At 44.3% G+C, this 21,177-nt stretch overlaps 1 protein-coding gene and 1 pseudogene across 1 annotated transcript in view; one reads left to right on the top strand and one right to left on the bottom strand.

Annotated features, from left to right (window-relative positions):
- Positions 1-10,504: 10,504 nt before the first annotated feature.
- Positions 10,505-12,035, bottom strand: LOC114230469 (60S ribosomal protein L32-like; annotated as a pseudogene).
- A 2,066-nt stretch (positions 12,036-14,101) lies between these two features.
- Positions 14,102-21,177, top strand: part of SP3 (Sp3 transcription factor) — a 43,945-nt gene continuing 36,869 nt past the window's right edge. The window contains exons 1-3 of the mRNA XM_054723049.1: positions 14,102-14,256; positions 14,860-15,008; positions 15,508-15,633. Coding sequence (XP_054579024.1) covers positions 14,250-14,256; positions 14,860-15,008; positions 15,508-15,633 — 282 coding nt within the window. The 5' untranslated portion in view covers positions 14,102-14,249. The remainder of the gene's footprint in view (positions 14,257-14,859; positions 15,009-15,507; positions 15,634-21,177) is intronic.

The following is a 21,177-nucleotide window of genomic DNA, read 5'->3' as shown; positions in this document are numbered from 1 at the left end:
TTGTTAAAAAATAACAAAATAAAAAAAACACACACAATAAATTAGGGACAGCTGACTAATAGTGGGTAATAGACTAAAGAAGTTAAATATCCATCTAGTCAATGGATGTATTGAAGTCCTACTATGTGGTCAGTTTTCCGCTGGTTCCTGCTTTCAAGTGGACAAAGAAAATACATCCAAATATGCACTACCCTTCTTTCTATTATCTTGCTGTTATGTTTTCAGAGATCTGTGTTTGTGGGGAACCCTGTGGGCTTATTAATTTGTCCTTTCTATGCTTTCACTTTTAACATACATTAAATATGTCTTATAAAGTTTGTACTTCTCTCCATTCCACTGCTTTATCTGTGGATTTTACCTACCTTCAAAAGATTCTTTTCTAAGCCCTACTTGTATGCTCTGATCTCCTCAAAAGTTTCTATGATTAAACTCTGTTCAACTCTACTATGTACAGTCCATATGCTATTCTCAGTTTTTCACTCTCAGTATTGCACAAGATTTTTAAAATGAAGATTCTCTCTTTACTTTTTTCTCCCATTTAAAAAGTAAGCTATTAGCCCAGCTGGTGTGGCTCAGTGGTTGAGCGTCAACCTATGAACCAAGAGGTCATGGTTCAATTCCTGGTCAGGGCACATGTCTAGGTTAAGGGCTCAATCACCAATGTGGGGCATAAAGGAGGCAGCCAATCAATGATTCTCTCTCATCATTGATTTTTTTTTCTCTTTCTCCCTCTCCCTTTCTCTCTGAAATCAATTAAAAAATATATATAAAATATTTATTTAAAAAAGTAAGCTATAATTTACATATGGTAAAACTTGCCTTTTAATGTATCATTCTATGAATTTTTTATTACTCTACTAGATTTTGACTTATAATTCAAATATTTTCATTTTCATTCTTAGTAGATTTTGAATTAATAATGACAAAGTTGACTTTATCTTTGACTATGTCTATATCAGTTATAATAAATAAAATCCATATTAAATTATTGCCCATTCCCTAAATATCCCTTTTCACCTGAGTACAAAATGTAGACTTACTAAGATTAACTTCAATGGATGACAGGATATTGTAAATTTTGTAGAAAATCAATTATTGGAAGTGCCAGAAAGTTATGATTTAATTTAAAGAGCTGTCATGGGCTCACATCTTATCTGCCTCAGTGTTGTGAAATAGCCTTGGGCCTAATGACAAATATTAGCTGAGGGAAGCCATGAACCAATTACTTGGGATAAAGCACCATGAAAGGAATACCATGTAAACAACTAATCTAGAAGTTAGAGAAGTATGGTATAGGGATGAACCACTTAAGTAGATTAAACATTGACTTTGATATCAAAGTGTGGCATAGTTTGAAATGGAGTGGATTACAAAGCTCCAGGGATCAATATTAGGACCAATTTTATATGTCAGTGACTTAGAAGAAGGAACATTCAGTAAGCTACTATACAAAACCAGACGGAGGGACAGTCAATACAAAGAAGGAATGAAATGACTAGAGTAGACTAGGAGCATAAGCAGATCAGTGGTTTATTCAATTCAGTGTGGAGGAAATATGAAGTAGAAAGATTATCTTACCGTAATGTGAAATCAGAATGTTCAAAATAGAGTAAAAACTCAAGAGATGAGTAAATGAGCATACTAGAAATAAATTAAAATAATTCAAATGCTGTAAGAAAGGAATATTGACCATAGCATTTAAATATTAACTTAAGTAATAATTTTAAATTTAAAAATTAAGTCTATTTTTTTAATATACTAGACTAAGAAAATAATTCACTGGAATACATATAATTAGAGAAAAAATAATAACACACTGTCAAGGATGATAGAACCCTTAAATTATGGGTAGTTATCAATACCAGGAATATTTTAAATTAGGTGATAGAATCAACCAATTTATATTTTATTAAGCTTTATAACTTACATATATATTACACATACTTTATATATCAAATGGCTTATAATAAAAACATTTAAATATTTCCTTATAAGGTTTTGATAATTTGTCCAGTTGATGAATACTAGATTTCTGGCCCTTTTATAATTAACAGGTCATACTATCAGCAGTTTCTCCATTAAAATAAGAAGTCTGAAACTTCAATCCTAACAGAATCCAAATTCGTGGCTTAATGAAATCAATGAGTTAATTCAATATATATTTGTTGATTATATTCTATTTGCTCATATAGAACTCTTGTTAAACAATATGTCTCCCTTGATAGCGCATAGAAATCTAACGTTCTCCTTTAAACACTTGAAAGTCAACTAAGTTAATGTGATAGCTTTAAAAAAATGTCCTAGTAGGACAAATGAAGAGCTGTTTTGTTTGCAAACCATACTGCTCTCCTTCCTTGAGAATGGCTGTCTATGAACGCCAGAAGGGTGAGGGGTGCTTGTGCACAAAATGCTAATGATTAAAACAGTGGTGACAATGCTGTCATGAATTATAAGGGTAACGGAAAGCTAAAGGCAAGGTAGTTATTAATTGCTGGAAGCAATGGCTTTATGGAAAGAGGTTAAGACTTGAAGCTTGAAGGCTTGTTAGAATTTGCATGAGCCCTGGGGCGGGGTGGGGGGTGGGGCGGGTAGGGAAGGACAATGCTCGCGGCAGGGTGAGTTAACTGCTCAGAGGTAAGAATGATTAAATATAGGGCAGCGAGGAGTTGTGAGAGAGGGACCCTTGCTTACAGTAAATCATGGGCATCACTAATGTTTTTTGAGCAGTAGGGGAAGATTCATTCGGTGGCAGGTGCAGAATGGAAAGGAGCAGGAAAGTCTGGAGTACCCTAGCGATGCAGAAGTCCAGCCAGGGCTAGCATGCTTTGATCTCTTTCGGGGAGCTGACTGATCCTCAGTGGTTTCTGAATTCCGAGAGCACCTTTTAACGCATCTAAAGTACTTTAGACTTTATTTATCTTCTATAATATCTGACTTTGTTTATGTTTCTAGTTTGTTTCTTAATTGGTTTATCTGCTTCTAGTGGGTAGGGGCCATGCAATATCTTGCCGAGTGGGGTTCAATACATTTTGTGGTTTCAATGAACGGGTAGCTGAGAGAGATTCTGCAGGAAAACTTGTTAGCACCTGGTAAATGGCTGCCAGTGGGAGAAGGAGAGAAATGTGTGAAAGGTAACTTCACCTCTGGGCCGCTGAGAAAACAATGAGGACATTGTTGTCAGAGACAAGAATATCCTAAGGGAGAGGGGAGCTGGTCTGCAGAAAAAGTTATGTGTTTAACTTTGAACATTCTTAGTTTGAAGTAAAAGTGAGACATTCAAGAGGAATTTACAGTGCTTGAGGATATGGAACTGGAACTCTGGTGACAACTAAAGATAAGATTTGGGACTGATTTGAGAGGCAGGGCTGGAGTTTCGGGGATGGTTGAGTTTCCAGGGGATGAATTTGTAAAGAAAGGCTCAGTGGCCCTGGCCGGTTTGGCTCAGTTGATAGAGCGTCAGCCTGCGGACCGAAGGGTCCCAGGTTTGATTCCTGGGTTGGGGGCTTGGTCCAACCTGCAGGAGGCAGCCAATCAATGATTCCCTCTCATCATTGATGTTTCTATCTCTCTCTTCCTCTCCCTTCCTCTCTGAAATCAATAAAATATATATATTTTTTAAAAAATATTTTTTTAAAAAAGAAAAGTTTAGGGAATTAAAAACTGAATCTGGAGTAATGTTCATATTTAGGGGCTGGAAGGAGCAAAAGAAACCTTAAAGCTGCAGTGTCCATTTAGGTGGCCACTGGCTACTTGTGGCCATTTATATTTAAACTAGAGGCTCCATGCACGAAATTCATGCATTCCGGGGGGGAGGGGGAGTCCCTCAGCCCGGCCTGCATCCTCTCGCAATCCAGGACCCCTCAGGGGATGTCTGACTGCTGGTTTAGGCCCGATCCCTGTGCAGTCGGACATCCCTCTCGCAATCCAGGACCACTGGCTCCTAACTGCTCACCTGCCTGCCTGCCTGATCACCCCTAACCACTCTGCCTGCCGGCCTGATTGCCCCTAACTGCCTCTGCCTCGGCTCCCACCGCTGCAGCTTCGTCCAGAAGAACGTCCAGAATGACATCTGGAAGGTCGTTCCGCTGTCCAATCTAATTAGCATATTACGCTTTTATTATTATAGATTATTTAAAATTAAATAATTGAAAATTCAGTTCCTTGATCACACTAGCCACATTCCAAGTGCTCAAGAGTCACAGCGGGTTAGTGGTTACTGTAATAACAGTGCAAATAAAGCGTTTCCATCATCACAGATCGTTTCATTGGACAGCTTTGCAAAGATACAGAGAAATACTCATTTTAGAAAAAAACAGAGAGCAGATGACCTTTCAAGGGAAGACAGAGTTTTAAAGAGGAAATGTATACAGTGTCAAATGCTGAGAAAAGCTGAAAAGAATAAAAATGAGGGTGGGGGGATCCATGGATTTGGCAATAAGGAAATCATTGGAGACTATTAGGATAGCAATTTTGAGTAGCTTGGTAAGACAGAAATTGAGTGTAGCATTAAATTAGGAAGGCAGTAGGCAGCAAGTTATTGAGACCTTAGACAAAGAAAGGAAAGAAAGAAGACTATAAAGAAAAATTTGGAGTGTTTTTTGAAGATGGAGAGACTTGCTCCTATTTGAAGAGAAATGGACAGAGGCCTGTGAAGATGGTAAGGGCTCTGCCTAGGAAAAACTCCCTGTTTCTCCCTGTACTTGCACACTCGAATAATCAAAACACTTATCTTCTGGTCAACAACTGTGTGTGTTTATTATGTTAAACAATTCTCTGACACCGGCTGGGTCAATTCAATTCAGTTCTGACACTGTCGACCTGGAATTAGTATCAGCTCTCACAGGTTAAGGGCTCAGTCCTAGAAGCCTGTCTCCACTTCAGACACCAATCACAAGTCCTAGGTGGTCACCAGTACTTTTGACCGACCAGCTATAAATTGGGGTTCCCACATTCCCTTCTTGGGTTGGATAATTTGCTAGAATGGCTCGCAGAATTCAGGGAAATACGATTACCAATATACCATAAAGGATATAGGTCAGGGACGGGGAACGTCAGGCCTGCAGACCGTGTAAGGCCTGGGAAATCATTTGGTCTGGCTTGGCCAAGTCATTAGGGGGGAGTTAATTAAATGTTTGACCAAATATAGCAGGCTAATTTTAAAATTGATAATTTTTATGGCCCTTGAATTATGTTATAAACAACCAAACGGCAGAAAAAAGGTTCCCCATCCCTGATATAGATGAACAGCCCGATGAAGAGGAACATGGGGTGAGGTATGGGGAAGGAGTGCAGAGCATCCTAGCCAGCATGCCACCTTCCTAGCACTTTCATGTGTTCAGTAACCTGGAAGCTTTCCAAACTTTGGGGAATTTTATGGAGACTCTACCATGTAAGCATGACTGATTAACTCTCTCTGGAGGATGGGGGGTAGGGGGGAGGACGGGGACCGAAAGTTCCAAGTTCCTAATCATGGCTTGGTCTTTCTAGTGACCAGCCCCCATCCAGGGGCCCACCCAAAGTTGCCTCATTAGGAAAAAAAGATGCTCCTATCATCCAGGAAATTCCAAGGGATTTAGGAGCTCTGTGTCAAGATTCTGGGTCAAAGACCAAGCATTTGAACAAAAACTCACTTGGTGCTTCTATCACTTAGGCAGCTTTGTGCTAGGAACCAGGGGTCTAGTCCTGATACATCAAGGTTTCTGGTTTGATTCCAGGTTAGGGCACATACAGGAATCAATCAATGAATGCATAAGTAAGTGGAACAAAACATCAGTGTTTCTCCTCTCTCTCACTCCTCCTTTTCTCTCTCTAAAATCAATCAATAAATATAATTTTTAAAAAATAAATGCAATTATATACACATAATACATACATGTATAATAATATCTAGTGTTATGGTGTAATCCACAATGATTCATAAATTATGTTATATTCATTAAATAACATTTAAAATAAGTGAAAAGAGAGATGATTCATCATGGATACATCTCAAAAGTAATGAGTGAAAAAAGCTATTATAGCAGGATAAACAGAATAATATCATTTATATAAAGTTTTAAAACATACAAACTTATATTCTATACTCTATGTGGATATGTACATGTGAAATAAAACTATAAAATATTGCATGGGAATGATAAATGCTAAATTTTAAATGGTAATTGCCCTTGGTATGGAGAGGAAACTGAGATTTGAATGGGTATCCATTTTTATTTGCAATGTTTCCTTAAACTAGGTCAAGTATATTATTATTATGATATTGTTCTCTATTACTACTCTGTTTGCCTGAAATAGTGCATAATCATTATTTTATTTTTTTAAAAAATATATTTTATTGATTTTTTACAGAGAGGAAGGGAGAGGGATAGAAAGTTAGAAACATCAATGAGAGAGAAACATTGATCAGCGGCCTCCTGCACACCTCCTACTGGGGATGTGCCTGCAACCAAGGTACATGCCCTTGACCGGAATCGAACGTGGGACCTTTCAGTCTGCAGGCCGACGCTCTATCCACTGAGCCAAACCTGTTAGGGCCATAATTATTATTTTAAACAAACAAAAAGAATAAATTAATAAGTGAGTCCATGGCAGATGTAGTAAAATAAATATGCTCAGGCAACTGATTGACTGAAGGAGTGGAGGGGAGCAAGAGAATGATGCTCTAACCAACTGAGCTACCCGGCCAGGGACATTTATTTTTTACTCCACTTCTTGGGTTGAAATGGAGTGATGAGATAGTGCAGCATTTCAGCCATTTTAGAGGTAAATGGAAAAATGCTGTTCCTTCAAGGCAGGTAAAAATAGTTTTCAATTCAACTTTCCCCCTGCCACCGTATCCTTTATCCACTGCCGCCCCCCCCCCCCAACTTCCTCTTACATTCTGTAAGCCTTGGTTCTTTTGGGACTAGTTAATGAATATGTCTAATTTGTAGGATTAAAGGATAGAAAAAAAATTTATTATAAGAGAGATTGAATCATGAAGTATGAATACACTTTATAGTGAAGGTTGCTGCTCATTTAAAAAATATAATTTTTTATTGATTTCAGAGAGAAAAAGAGAGAGGAGAGAGAGACAGAAATATTGGGGGATGGAGCCTACAGCTGAGCATGAACAGTGGGAATCAAACCGTGACCTCCTGGTTCATAAGTCAATGCTCAACCACTTAGCCACGCCGGCCAGGCTCTTGCTCATCATTTAAGGACACCACACCTCTGCCCCTGGGTCCAGGTGAGGCCGGACTCCGGGTCCGGGTGAGGCCAAGTGCCCCTGGACCCGGATGACGCTGGATCCCGTGCCCGGGCGAGGCCAAGCGCCCCTGGGTCAGGGAGAGCCCACACACCCCTGGGTCCAGGCGAGACCATGTGTCCCTGGATCCGGGTGAGGCCACGTGCACGTAGGCCCGGGTGAGCCCAAGTGGCCCTGGGTCTGGGAGAGGCCAAGCGTCCCTGGGTCCGGGTGAGACCATGTGTCCCTGGATCCGGGTGAGGCCTCGGGCACCTAGGCCCGGGTGAGGCCACGTGCCCCTGGGTCTGGGAGAGGCCAAGCGTCCCTGGGTCCGGGCGAGACCATGCGTCCCTGGATCCGGATGAGGCCTCGTGCACCTAGGCCCGGGTGAGCCCAAGTGGCCCTGGGTCTGGGAGAGGCCAAGCGTCCCTGGGTCCGGGTGAGACCATGTGTCCCTGGATCCGGGTGAGGCCTTGTGCACCTAGGCCCGGGTGAGCCCAAGTGGCCCTGGGTCTGGGAGAGGCCAAGCGTCCCTGGGTCCGGGTGATACCATGTGTCCCTGGATCCGGGTGAGGCCTCGTGCACCTAGGCCCGGTGAGCCCAAGTGGCCCTGGGTCTGGGAGAGGCCAAGCGTCCCTGGGTCCGGGTGAGACCATGCGTCCCTGGATCCGGGTGAGGCCTCATGCACCTAGGCCCGGGTGAGCCCAAGTGGCCCTGGGTCTGGGAGAGGCCAAGCGTCCCTGGGTCCGGGTGAGACCATGTGTCCCAGGATCTGGGTGAAGCCTCGTGCACCTAGGCCCGGGTGAGCCCAAGTGGCCCTGGGTCGGGGAGAGGCCAAGCGTCCCTGGGTCCGGGTGAGACCATGTGTCCCTGGATCCGGGTGAGGCCTCGTGCACCTAGGCCGGGTGAGCCCAAGTGGCCCTGGGTCTGGGAGAGGCCAAGCGTCCCTGGGTCCGGGTGAGACCATGTGTCCCAGGATCCGGGTGAGGCCTCGTGCACCTAGGCCCGGGTGAGCCCAAGTGGCCCTGGGTCTGGGAGAGGCCAAGCATCCCTGGGTCCGGGTGAGACCATGTGTCCCTGGATCCGGGTGAGACCATGTGTCCCTGGATCCGGGTGAGGCCTCGTGCACCTAGGCCCGGGTGAGCCCAAGTGGCCCTGGGTCTGGGAGAGGCCAAGCGTCCCTGGGTCCGGGTGAGACCATGTGTCCCTGGATCCGGGTGAGGCCTCGTGCACCTAGGCCCGGGTGAGCCAAGTGGCCCTGGGTCTGGGAGAGGCCAAGCATCCCTGGGTCCGGGTGAGACCATGTGTCCCAGGATCCGGGTGAGGCCTCGTGCACCTAGGCCCGGGTGAGCCCAAGTGGCCCTGGGTCTGGGAGAGGCCAAGCGTCCCTGGGTCCGGGTGAGACCATGCGTCCCTGGATCCGGATGAGGCCTCGTGCACCTAGGCCCGGGTGAGCCCAAGTGGCCCTGGGTCTGGGAGTGGCCAAACGTTCCTGGGTCTGGGTGAGACCATGTGTCCCTGGATCCAGGTGAGGCCTTGTGCAACTAAGCCCGGGTGAGGCCACGTGCCCCTGGGTCTGGGAGAGGCCAAGCGTCCCTGGGTACGGGTGAAGCCAGATCCTGGGTCCGGGTGAGGCCGTGCGCCCCTGGATCCATCCGGGTGAGGCTGGGTCCCAGGCCCGGGTGAGACCACGCGCCCCTTGGGTATGGGTGAGGCCACGTGCCCCTTAGTCCAGGTGACGCCGTGCCCCTGGGTTCGGCCGAGACCAAACCAGAGGGAGTCGGACCTCCATTACCACCATTTGTCCACCATCCAGAGCTGAGGGGTCAGTGCTGACATGTACACATAAGGAACTACTGGACATCGAAATTGGGTCTCAAAAGAACTGTTGGTCCAGGGGGAAGCTCGCTACAGATTGATTCATTTGCCTGTCAGCATAAATATTATTGCTCGTCTCACATTCAGTTCTTATTAGTATATATCTAGTGACATTTGATCTCATTCATCTAGAGGGCCTAACTCATTTGGGAAATAAAAATCTTGAGCGAGGTGACTATTACAAGGTCAAATAAATTTTTTTCATACAGTATTTATTGGTTAATTGTAATTTTCTATTCATCCTTTATTTTCCCACAAGATAACTGTTGACAATCTTTCTGCTTAATATTAAACATCCTCAACGTGTTCAGTATTGGTTAGAGCATTCAAAATATATGATCCCTCACACAAGGAGCTCACATTCTACAGACTTGCTTTAAAAATGACCCTCCTTATAAATATGTATCTGTTTTATCTATTATATTTTTTATCTTTAATTTTTTTTACATGGTGGGTAGGTGAATTTTTTAAGTGGATCATTTAAGACTTGGTATATTGACTGGTAAGATGGATACATATGGGTTTGAATCTGCCACTTATCTGAAAATGAAACTGAGCAAGTCCCATAATCTTACTGAGCCTCAGGTTCCTCACCTATAAAGTGATAGACCTATGATACTTAACTCCTAGGGCTGAACAGAGTTAATATGTGAAAGAGTTGGCATGCAGTAAAAGCTCAAAATTTTACCTCTTCCTTTTGGTAGATTAAGAAAAAATAAGACAAGCCCGGCTGGTGTGACTCAGTGGTTGAGCACTGGCCTATGAACCAGAAAGTCAGAGCTCAATCCCCAGTGCGGGGGCATGCAAGGAGGCAGCCGATCAATTATTCTTATTATTGATGTTTCTATCTCTCTCCTTCTCCCTTCCTCTCTGAAATCAATAAAAATGTATTTAAAAGAAAAAATAAGACAAGAGATATGGTTTTTAAGGTATATTTTTGAGAAAGTAGGGAAGATACAAAATATAAAGGGGGTTAGGTATACCTAATCATGTCAGCCAGAATGCTTCTGAAATATGGTGGTGATTATGGAAACAGAACGAACTTGAAGATTCCTGAAGTTCAGTGTTAACAGGTTAGAGACCCAGGGGGGCAGGTCAAAAAGGAGGGTCACAATCACAGAAACAAAAGTTAAGTAAAAAAAAACATTGATTTAGGTAAAACTATACAAAACAGCTACCTTTTCTAGATAAAAAATGGTTGAATATTGGCAATTTCATGTGGTCCATGTAATAGATGCTCAGGAGGCAAGAAAAGCATTAAGGCAGTCCTTTAGGGGTAGTGCAGTTAACCAGGGCTTTGGCTGTATTTATGTATGTATGTATGTATGTATGTATTTATTTGACGAAATGCCAGATGGCAGAATTTTATGATTTTAGTAACACATACAACGTTTACACCATCTAATCATTTTCTTCGCTGCGCAGCCTTGGGATTGGTGACTCTGATGGCCCGCTGGGCTGCAATTTCCACAATGGCTTTGGGCTCTTTGAGGAGACGTTGTGAGCAACCTCAGCACAGTGAGACTTGTTGCACATCAGCAGCACTTCAAGCTCCTTGACGTTACGGACCAGAAACTTCCGAAAGCCACTGGGCACAGCCTGTGCTTCGTTTTCTTGTTGCTCCCATAGCCAATGTTGGGCATCAAGATCGGGCCCTTGAATCTTCTACGCACCCTATTGTCAATGCCTCTGGGTTTCCGCCAGTTCCGCTTAATTTTGACATATCGGTCTGACTGGTGCCGGATGAACTTCTTGGTCCTCTTCTTGACAATCTTGGGTTTCACGAGGGGTCTGAGGGCAGCTGTGGTGCCGAGTAGGAGATGGCTGCCACCTCCATCGCTTTGGCTGTTTTTAATACAGAATGGCTGGTCTCTTGTAGATGTGAATCAAGCGTTACTTAGCGGTCTCTTCTCTTTGTAGAGAAAAAGGGGCTTGAAAATGGGTGAAAGAGTTCATGCAGATCTATAGAAGTCTTCAAGGCCCTTAGATAGTCATTGGTTTCCAAAGGATTTAAGAAAATTACATAACACATATAAGGTTTTAAAAAATTAAGTCTTTATTGTTCAAAGTATTACATATGTCCCCCCCTCCCCCCCTCCCCCAATTGACCCCTTCTTGCCCACCCGTCCCCTGCCCCAGGTCTTCACCATGGCCTACACGGGTTATGCATATATGGTTGATCTCTCCCCACCCACCCTCCCTTCCCTCTGACATTCCGCAGTCTTCTATGCTTCTATATCTCTGGATCTATTTAAAAAATACTTTTATTGACTTCAGAGAGGAAGGGAGAAGGAGAGAAATAGAAACATCGATGATGAGAGAGAATCATTGATTTGTGGCCTGCAACCCGGGTTTGTGCCCTGACCAGGAATCGAATAGTGACCTCCAGGTTCATAGGTCTGTGCTCAACCACTGAGCCACATTGGCCAGGCTCTCTGGATCTATTTTGTTCATTAGATTCCACATATGAGTGAGAGCATGTGATATTGTCTTTCTCTTACTGGCTTATTATACTCTCCAAGTGAGGAAATTGAAGAGGAGGGAAAAGCAAGTGACACCCAGATCTCCTACTGTGATGTAAACAGTGGCCAGCACAGAATTTCCTCAAATCATCTTTGGAAAGGAAAAAGTATAAATAATTTCCAGCACAGTACTTTTCTGATAAGGAACTGCAATTCTGGACTCCTATGTAATGTAGCAGTAGGTATCATCGAGAGGGTAACCTCTGCTGAGAAAACAGGCAGCTTTTAATGAACATAAACTGTATTTCAGGATTTGACTGTAGTACTGGAATAGTTAAGAAAAGGTGTTTTTTTCAGAGACCATTTCCAACCTTCTTGATATTCCACGGCAATACCCTTTTAAGTGTGATCTGAGAGGGTCCTCTGAATTTGATTGTGATGCTTTCGGCACATGTATCTTTTAAAACCATCGCATTAACAGCAGGATTGTTATCTCTGGTAAGTTACTTTTTCTTTTCAGAAAGATTAGATGAAAAGTTTTTGCATTTTGTCAATATGGTCTACGGACCAAAAAAGTTTCAAAATGATTTCATTTGTCAAGTGGTATCAATGAAGAAATGAATTGAATTCTTGTGGCCGAATACTTTACTCTCTATGGGTGGCTGAACTAAGACTTTGTAAAAGGGGCATGGAGGTGGTATGCTTAGACCCATAACATATGTCCCTATTCCTGGAAAAATAGCTGAAAAAACCCCCCACAAAAACCTCTTCTAGGGAGAGCTATCTTCTATCCCACATATCTATGGGCTAAGAAGAGAGACAATGCTGTGACTTCCCTCCTCTGCAACCCCCAAATCAGCTTATTTCCTTTAAAATTAAAGTGTAAAATGGTACAGTGTTTATGCTACTTAGCTTTTAAAGCGATTCTTCTACTTAAACGTGAGACTAAAATGTGTTTTGGAAGAGATCAAGCCCATTGTTGGATTCATATCGTCTTGTTTTGCCTGCTTGTGAATTTTAGGTCACTTCCCTGGAAGTCTATCTTTTGTACAGGTGAGTGCCAAGTAACCATACGACTTCTCTTACCCTCTGAGAACAGGTCAAAAGTATGTGCTTTAGAACTGGGACTCAAACTCATAAATGGATTACGAATTCTTTTCAGTTGGCACACACAAATGTAGTTTAAGTGCTGGACTTTACAACCCCATCCCCTGGCACAATGTTGTCACACAAAATATAATAATCACAGTAATTGGATTCTTGTTTGAGTCAGATTTCTAGAAAAAGGCTATCGTGGACAGCATTCCCACCTCTTTAACTTAACCTTTCTTGGCAATTAGATCTAAAGGTAATAGGCAGAGATAGATGTCTCTTTGTTGGCAAAACACACACAAAAAAACCAGCATTTTCCTCCCCAGGATGACAGCAAAATATCAAGGATGCCAAAGAGAAAAGGAGTGTTAATCTAGTGAGACGAGATTTTAAAGTATAACTAAAATGTTCCAAGAAAAAAAATACTCGCTGAGATTCACTATTTAAAACATGTTGGCAAGTGTTGGTTTTTTGTTTTTTTCACGTTTGACTTGTTACCAAGACGATTAAGAAACAGGGAATATGATTATGTGACTGGGTTTTTTAAATAAAAAGTATCCTGCACCTCTGAGGGTATTATATATATATATATTTACATATACACACATGCCACGTTCTAAATGAAATATACTTGAAAGTGGCTGTTTTGGTGCCATTGGCAAGAAGGAAAGCTCTGCTCTCTGTGAGGTGAATTATTTCTTTGTTTTTAAGTGCCTGCCTCCAGGGTACAAAAGTGGGAGATGAATAGGAAGGAAACCTGGGACTAAGGGGGATGGGGCCGAGATGGCTGGGACTGAATCTATGAGCTGAATGTCAGAGAAAATCCTCCTCCAGCCTCGGAAGGGGTGTCTCCCCCAATACCAGCTCCCTCCCCCCGGGCGCGCGGGGCGGGTCTGGTTTGCTCAGTAGCAGCAGCGGCCGCAGCAGCAGCCCCGGGGCTGAGCGGCGGCGGCCTCCCGGCAGTGCAGGGAAGCGGCGATTCCGAGAGCGCGAGGCCCAGGGGAGATCCGGCCGAGGCTGCCGCCGGGATGGAGGAAGCGTCGAGTGGAGCTGAGCCACCGGGGAAAGGTTTCCTCCCCAGCTCAGCTCCCCTACAGCTTGGCAAGGCCCGTTTCGAGCGCCTGCGAGGTGGAAGAGGCCTGCGCCTCGGGTCTGGCAGCGGCAGCCGGCAAGCAAGTCGGGCACAGCGGGGTAATAGGCCAGCAGTAGCCGCTCTCGGGAACCTACACCGCCTAGGCCGCTCATTGTCTCTCCCCTCCACCCGGGGGGCAAACAGGAAGCGCGCAGCCGGGCTGAGCGACGGACAGGCGTCCAGGCCAATGAGCACCGCCGACAGTGAGCGTGGCGGCGAATGAACGCGGAGAAGAGGGGCGGGACTTCCGGGCGGGCTGTCACCCTCTTCCCCCCTTTTGGGCTGGAGGCTCCACCTTTTGTGTTTCCCGCACAGTCAATCAAAATAGGAAAAAAAATTCCCCGGACCGCTCCGGCCGTGTCCGCCGCCGCTTCCCGCATCCTCTCCCGCCGCCGCCGCCTTCGCTCCTCACCATGTGTAAGGCGGCGGGGAGCCCCGCCTGAGGTGCCCTAAACACACTATGACCGGTACGTAAAGCCGAGAGAGCAACCCTTGCTGCTGCCGCCGCCGCCGCCGCCGCCGACCACAGCCCGCTCCGGGCCGCCGCTGCCGGCTCCCGGCCCCGTGTGTGCGACCGAGTGTCTGTGAGAGGCAGAAAGCCGCAGTCCCCTCCCCGCCAGCCACGGTCCACCCCTCCAGCCCCAGCAGCGCCGTGTCCCCTCCGGGCCCCGGGCGGGCGGCCCGGTCCGCTGGGAGCGCATCCCCTTGCGTGCGGGCGCGGGCGGCGGGCGGGCGGGCGTGTGAGTGACTGACGGTGCGAGAGGAGCGAGCGCGAGTGCGAGCGAGCGGCGCGGAGGGAAAGGGGAGGAGAGGAGAGGAGAGGGGGCAGGGGCAGCGCGGGGAGGAGGAGGAGGGATAGAGGAGGAGGAGGAGGGTTACAGCGCGGCGGGCGGGGGCAGCCGCGGGAGGGGAGGAGGGAGCCGCCGCCGCCGCCGCCGCCGCGGGGCGGGTGGGGGAGGGGAAGGGGAGTCGGTCCGGGCTTTCGGAATAATTTCGACTCGGCCCGCGGGCCCCCTCCCTCTCCTCCACCCGCCTTCCTCCCCCCCTCCCCCCCCGCGCTGTGCCTGCAGCTCCTGAAAAGCCCGTGAAACAAGAGGAAATGGCTGCCTTAGACGTGGACAGCGGCGGCGGCGGCAGCGGCGGCGGCGGCCACGGCGAGTATCTGCAGCAGCAGCAGCAGCACGGAAACGGCGCGGTGGCGGCGGCGGCGGCGGCCCAGGTGAGGCGCGGCTGAGCCCCGGTCGGCTCCCCCCTCGCGCCGCTTTCTCCTCCCCTCGCTCTCCCCTCCCTCCGCGCCTCTCTCCTCCCCTCCCCCCGCCCCGGGAGCTGCCGCCCGAGGCGCCAACGCTCCGACCCCGCCCGCTCTCCCCCGCCCGCCGCCTTTTTGTGTGTGTGTGTGTGTGTGTGTGTGTGTGTTTGTGTGAGTGTGTGTGCGCGCCCTCCCGGAGGTGGGATCGGGCGGAAGGTGGAGGCCCGGCGCGCTGCCCGCCGCCCGCCTTCCCGCGGACGCTCGAGCGGGTGTGCGTGCGAGCGGGAGGACACGAGTCGGCGTGCGGGAGGAGGAGGAGGAGGAGGAGGAGGAGGAGGTGAGCGCGGGCTGGCGCTCGCCCGGGCGCAGCCTGCGAGGACCGAGTCGCACTTCCTGTGTGAGCGGCGGCCCGGCCCTAACCGCCACCCCTCCCCCTGTCTCCCTCTCTGAACCCGCCCATCGGGGGTAGGACACTCAGCCGTCACCGCTCGCTCTGCTGGCCGCTACCTGCAGCAAGATTGGGCCGCCATCGCCGGGCGACGACGAGGAGGAGGCGGCCGCCGCAGCCGGGGCCCCCGCCGCCGTTGCAGGCGCGGTAAGTCTCGCGCGCGCGCGGCCCGCCCCCGCCGAGGCCCGGCGCCCGCCATCCCAGGCCTGTGGCGCTCCCGCCGCCCCAAGGCCTCCCGGGCGCCCGCGCCTTCCCCGACGCGGTACGGACCGTTCGCGCGGCCAGGGCGCCCTTTCCTGCTCCTTCACACACTTGTGTGGGTCTGGGGCCAGCCCGGGCTTTCCCTAAATTGTCACTGCGGAGCCTCGATTCAAATTCGCTACAAAATGAGGTCTGGGCGGGCGGGGGTGGAAGACTCCAAAATGGATGTTTGAGTAATTCATATCACTGCTGAAAACTCCTTCCCTGAACGCTACAGAATTTTCAAGCACAGCCTATCGGCCATAGATAGTATCAGCTAGAGGCACAGTGTCTTTAGTTTTTAGTATTTTTGAACCTGGAGCTTTTTCGGTTGGAAGTTACTAGAGCTTACTGATTTAAACCGTAAATTGTTAAAAAAAAAAAAAAAAGAAAAATGGAAGGAAGGTTTACTCTTTGAATTATCTTTTTGTATGCAGGAGTGGATACTTCGAAGTGCTTTTTCAGTGGCCATTCTAAATTGTCGAGTTTTAGTTTTTGCAGACTCTTATTTTGCAGTAATTTTTCATAAGTCGAATAAGTGAAACATTTAATTAGCGGCTGTTGAAGTCGCTGAAGTTACTTAGATAATATTTTGGCTTTTGAAATTGAACCTGAATACCAGTGTTAGAAACAAAAGTACATGTAAGAAGTTGTACTTCCATGCATGCTAATGCACACCACACTTACCAGTTGAATTTAGTTGGTAAAGCCGTATTATTATCATTGCTAGTCTGATGGGACGTGGTAAGATGCTTTTTTGTAGTGTTTTTAGAGTGTCTGGAGCAGGGGGAGGAGCTGACGTGTTATCTGAGGGCTTAATTCAAATGATCTCAGATTCTAGAGGGAAAACAGCTTTTAGCACTGTTGCTTGTGACTTTTATATTTGCTGGCATCATTACTGCTGGCATTAGTGTAACACGTAGATGTATTTACTTACTAAAGTAATTGAAGTATTTCCCTTTGAGGTGGATTATAGGAATTGATTTGTGTGTAGTGATGTTTGGAAGTAGTCACAGTAGACAAAAACCGTTTGATATTTGATATAGTCTGCTGGAAATTCTTAATATTTCTAGGCATTAAAAGTGAAGCTAAAGTTAAGCTATGTTGTTAAATGTTGTATTTGTAATTTTAGTGCTTCAAGTTATATTGTAGAGAGAGATGAATGGTTTTAGTGTCTTAAAAGTGTGATTTTTAAGTTTTGTGCTTCTGTAAGCAGATTAAAACATAAAGGCATAAGATTATGTTTGTGTGAGCCATTGTTACTTTTAAACAACTTATGGATTGATAAATTTAAAGAACTACATCCCTTTAGCTCTACAATGACAAGACAAATTGAAACCACTGCATAAGTAAAATTGCAAGCCAGATTGCTTCTACTTACCTTTTTAACATTTTCAGTTAGAAAAAAATACTTTTTGTTGCTGCAACTTAACCAAGTTTAGGTATCAGCTCACCGATGGGGGAGGGGAAAAGTAAAGGAGGAAGTGAAGGTGAAAATGTGTGTATGTACATGTATATGTGAATCTTACATGAATCTCAGTCCCAGGAATGGAATATTATCTCCAACTTGAGCCTGCTCTGGCCATATGTCACTTGTAGAAAAGTTGTTTCCATGCCTCTTCAACTCATACTCTGAACTACTAAATCTCTACTGATATATATTTCCCTGTAGATGAACATGAACTAGAATCAGTTGGAACATTTTTTTTCTTTGTACGTTTGGTACCTGTGCAGAAAATTTTTCACTGAGTAAAATTGTTAAGACTGGCTTGAATATATTTGCCTTAGGAAATGGGAAAATTATTTTTCTTGTTCAAATGAATTTCAGACATGTGCATCTCAGAAAATGAGAGAGAATTTAAGTGATTTTATGGGCAATTTTTTTCCACCTAAAAATGTGCTTAGGTCATCTGCTTTAATTACTCAAATTACTGGGAATCTTGAGACATCTATAGACAGCTTTATTTTGTAGCTGTGTTTTTTTAAAATTCTTATTTTGGAAGAATTTTAAATTTACAGAAAAGTTGCAAAGATAGAACTTGAGGGTTACCTTATACCCTTCATCCAGCTTCCCCTAATGTTAATATAGCCATGGTACGTTTGTCAAAACTAGGAAATTAACAATGATACAGTATTATTAATGACAAATTTTATTCTGATTTTACTAGTTTTTCCACTAATGCCCATTTTCTGTTCCAGGATCCAGTCCAGGGTACCACATTGCATATAGTTAAAATCAAGGGAAATACATAAATGCATTTCAATTTTATGCCAGTTTCGTTTGGTATTTTAGGATTAAAAGGTTATTGAAAAGCCAATCACCTCCACTGGAGATTTGCTTTAAATATTTCAAACTTAGAATTTGTTTTAATATGATAAGGATTCATCCTGGATCCTGACCAAGAATGGATACCCTAAGTACTATACTAAATAGATCTACTAATCACAAAACAATCTCACCTGTATTGCCCTACACCAGGGACTCTGATGACAAGGCTCTTTTCTGCTTTATTATTAAAAGTTGTGTAGTTAATTTTTTAAAAAAATCTTTATTGTTGAAAGAATTACATAGGTCCTCCTTTTTTTGTGTAGTTAATTTTTGTAATCAGGGAACGGAGTAAAGTAGACCTTTGTGACATATTAACTTGTCCGTTTTGCATTTGTGTGTACTTATGGATTATTAATTTATTTCATTTGTACTATAGTGTAATAAGCTGTACAAGTACATATTATAAAAGTTGTTGCCTGACCTTCACTTTAGGTTGTAAATTTAGTGTTCATTTAGTATATAAATGTTGGTGAGCTAAAAAATGAATAATAGCTTATTTTTTAAAAAGAGGTTATTTTTACCATTACTTAAAAAGATCTACATTGTCATTGTAATGAATTCATTAGGTATTTGTTTTTATTTGAAGTCTGTTTGAGTTCTTTAGTGTTCCTTGAAGATTTCAAAAAACTTGAGTATGTACTTATCTAAGAATGGTTTTTCGTTTGTTTCTACCTTAGCTTCATACTTTCTTGTTTCTGATTATACTCTTTGCTTGCCTGTTTGGTTTTCCTATAAAGCCATTTGTGGGAACCGAGAAGTTAATAATCCTTTTCAAATGCTATGCAGTAAGTGGTATGAATTTTTTCTTTTTCCCTATCTACAGGTATTATCTGAGAAGATGAACCTTTTTTTCTTTTCTCTCATCCCCAAGTCCCCACCTCCACCCCATTTTTATGCCTGGTTGTACTGGAGAATGTCCTTGTAATGAACTGCTGTAGTAATGTTTCAGGGCTACTCTAGGTTGTGGTCCTGTCACTGTAATTACTAGTATGTGTTTATATGCAGAAGGAACCGTAGAGTACCTTCAGTTACAACTTTTTACAGTAATGCCAACTTCCACCTAAATATGGGAAGTATTTAGATAGTATTTTGTTTGTTGTCCAATGAGAATATTAAAAGTTACTGAGAGAAACACGGGTGGATTTTTCTTTTAGTATGAAGCTTATGTAAAGGGTTGTCTTGATCCTAAACCAAATACTAGTTCTTGCCTAGGTTATGTGATTTTTATGGCCTCTCTTCTTTTGTTTTGTATAGTGTTTCCAGATAGCCTAACAGCAGAGTTTTTACAGATCTTTTTGGTCTTAGATGATTTTCTGATTTAGCCCTTTCCCATTTGGTATCGAGAGTACTTTATGTCTTTTAGTGGTATGCTGCTGATGAAATTTCTTACAAATGAATGGTCTCAGTAGGCTCTGTAGTTTGAAATATTTCGGACTTATTCATTGTGGAATTATGGAAATAATTGATGTAGAGTTTTTCGCAGAAGACTAATATCTCAGGGTCAGTTTTATTGATCCATTTTTTCTATCATTTTCTTTGCAATGGTTTTAAAGTAAGATACCTTTAACTATTCATTCAACAAATACTTACTGATCTTTGATCCAGGAATTGTGCTAGTCATCTAATGGGTGTTTTTCAAATCTGTCCTTAAAATCTTAGTAATCATAATGATGCCTTAGGGTTGTATAATGCCTTATAGTTTATAAAGGTTAGCAGTTTTGATTCTTAGAACCCTCTAAGGTAGTGGTCGGCAAACCGTGGTTCGCCAGCCAGCCGCGGTTTGCCACTCTGTTGACTAATGAGTTTGCCGACCACTGCTCTAAGGTAATATTTCCCCCATTTTTAACAGAAGTTCTGCTCTAAATCACACACAATTCTACAGTTCTAGCTAGGACCAGAACTCAGTTCTGAGTTCTTTTTGCCAGTGCAGTATATTCCTCTTTCCCCAGCACAATCTTAGCTTAAATCATGGAAGTCTAGTAGTTTTCTGATTCAGTATTTTTTCCCATTCCATTAAAAAAATAATAAAAAAGAACACAGCTCTGAGTGGCTTACTTGTTTGGAGCATCCGATTCCCCGTTAGAGGGCATACCTAGGTTGCAGGTGTGATCCCAGGTCGGGCCCGGGTTTGGGCTTGTAGTGGGGCACATTGATGTTTCTCCCTTCCTCTCTAAAAATCAGTTTAAAAAAAGATTCTGTAGTGAGGGTTTAAAAAAAATTAACATTTAGTAAGTCTTTTAAAACTGTAAATTATTTCATTAGAGAAAACCATTTTTTATTGCTTTCTTCTTTTTGTTAATCCTCACCCAAGAATATTTAGAGAGTGGAAGGGCGGAGGAAAGACATAAAGAGAAACATCAATGTGAGCGAGACACATTGATTGGCTGCCTCCCGCATGCCCTGACAAGGACCAGGATTGAGCCTGCAACCAAAGTACAGGCTCTTGCTCCGAATTGAACCCGGAACTCTCCAGTCCAGGGCTGATGCTCTATCCACTGAGCCAAACCAGCTAGGGCTTACTGCTGTTTTTTTTTTTTTTTCTTTATTAAATTATCTCTTGCTATTCCTAGCTATTTCCCCCACCCCCCTGGCTTGGGCCAAATAAACAAATAAATAAACCACATTAATAAATGCATAAATACATACATAAATAAATTTTAATCCTCGCTTGAGGACATTTTTTTCCATTGATTTCAAAGAGAGAAGGAGAAGAGAGGGATGGAGAGGGAGAGAGAGAGAAAGAGAGAAACATTGATGTGATAGAGAAACATCAATTGGTTGCCTCATGCGTGCCCCCTAACTGGGATCAAACCCGAAACCTGCTTATGTGCCCTCTCCTGGAATTTTCTACCCTTCAATTCAAGGGAGGATGCTCTAAACATGCCAGGGCATAAATATTTTTATATGTTTTTCACCTTCAGTTTATTAAAAAATGTTCAAATCATTTTGTCCTAGGTTTGGGGATTTCCCTTTTTTTTTGTAGTTTCTTTTTTGGAGAAGGGGATTTCCCTTCAATTAATGACCTGCTTTGTTGGGAAAACGTGGTACTACAGTTTATTTTTATTTAGCTTCTGGAGAGGGAGGGGTGTGCTTGGGTAGTATTTACTCAGAATTGTCATTTG

Source organism: Eptesicus fuscus, chromosome 11 (assembly GCF_027574615.1).
Source record: "Eptesicus fuscus isolate TK198812 chromosome 11, DD_ASM_mEF_20220401, whole genome shotgun sequence".
Taxonomy (NCBI): Eukaryota; Metazoa; Chordata; class Mammalia; order Chiroptera; family Vespertilionidae; genus Eptesicus; species Eptesicus fuscus.
The sequence above is the reverse complement of the archived record's forward strand: the minus strand, read 5'-3'. Positions and strand labels throughout refer to the sequence as shown.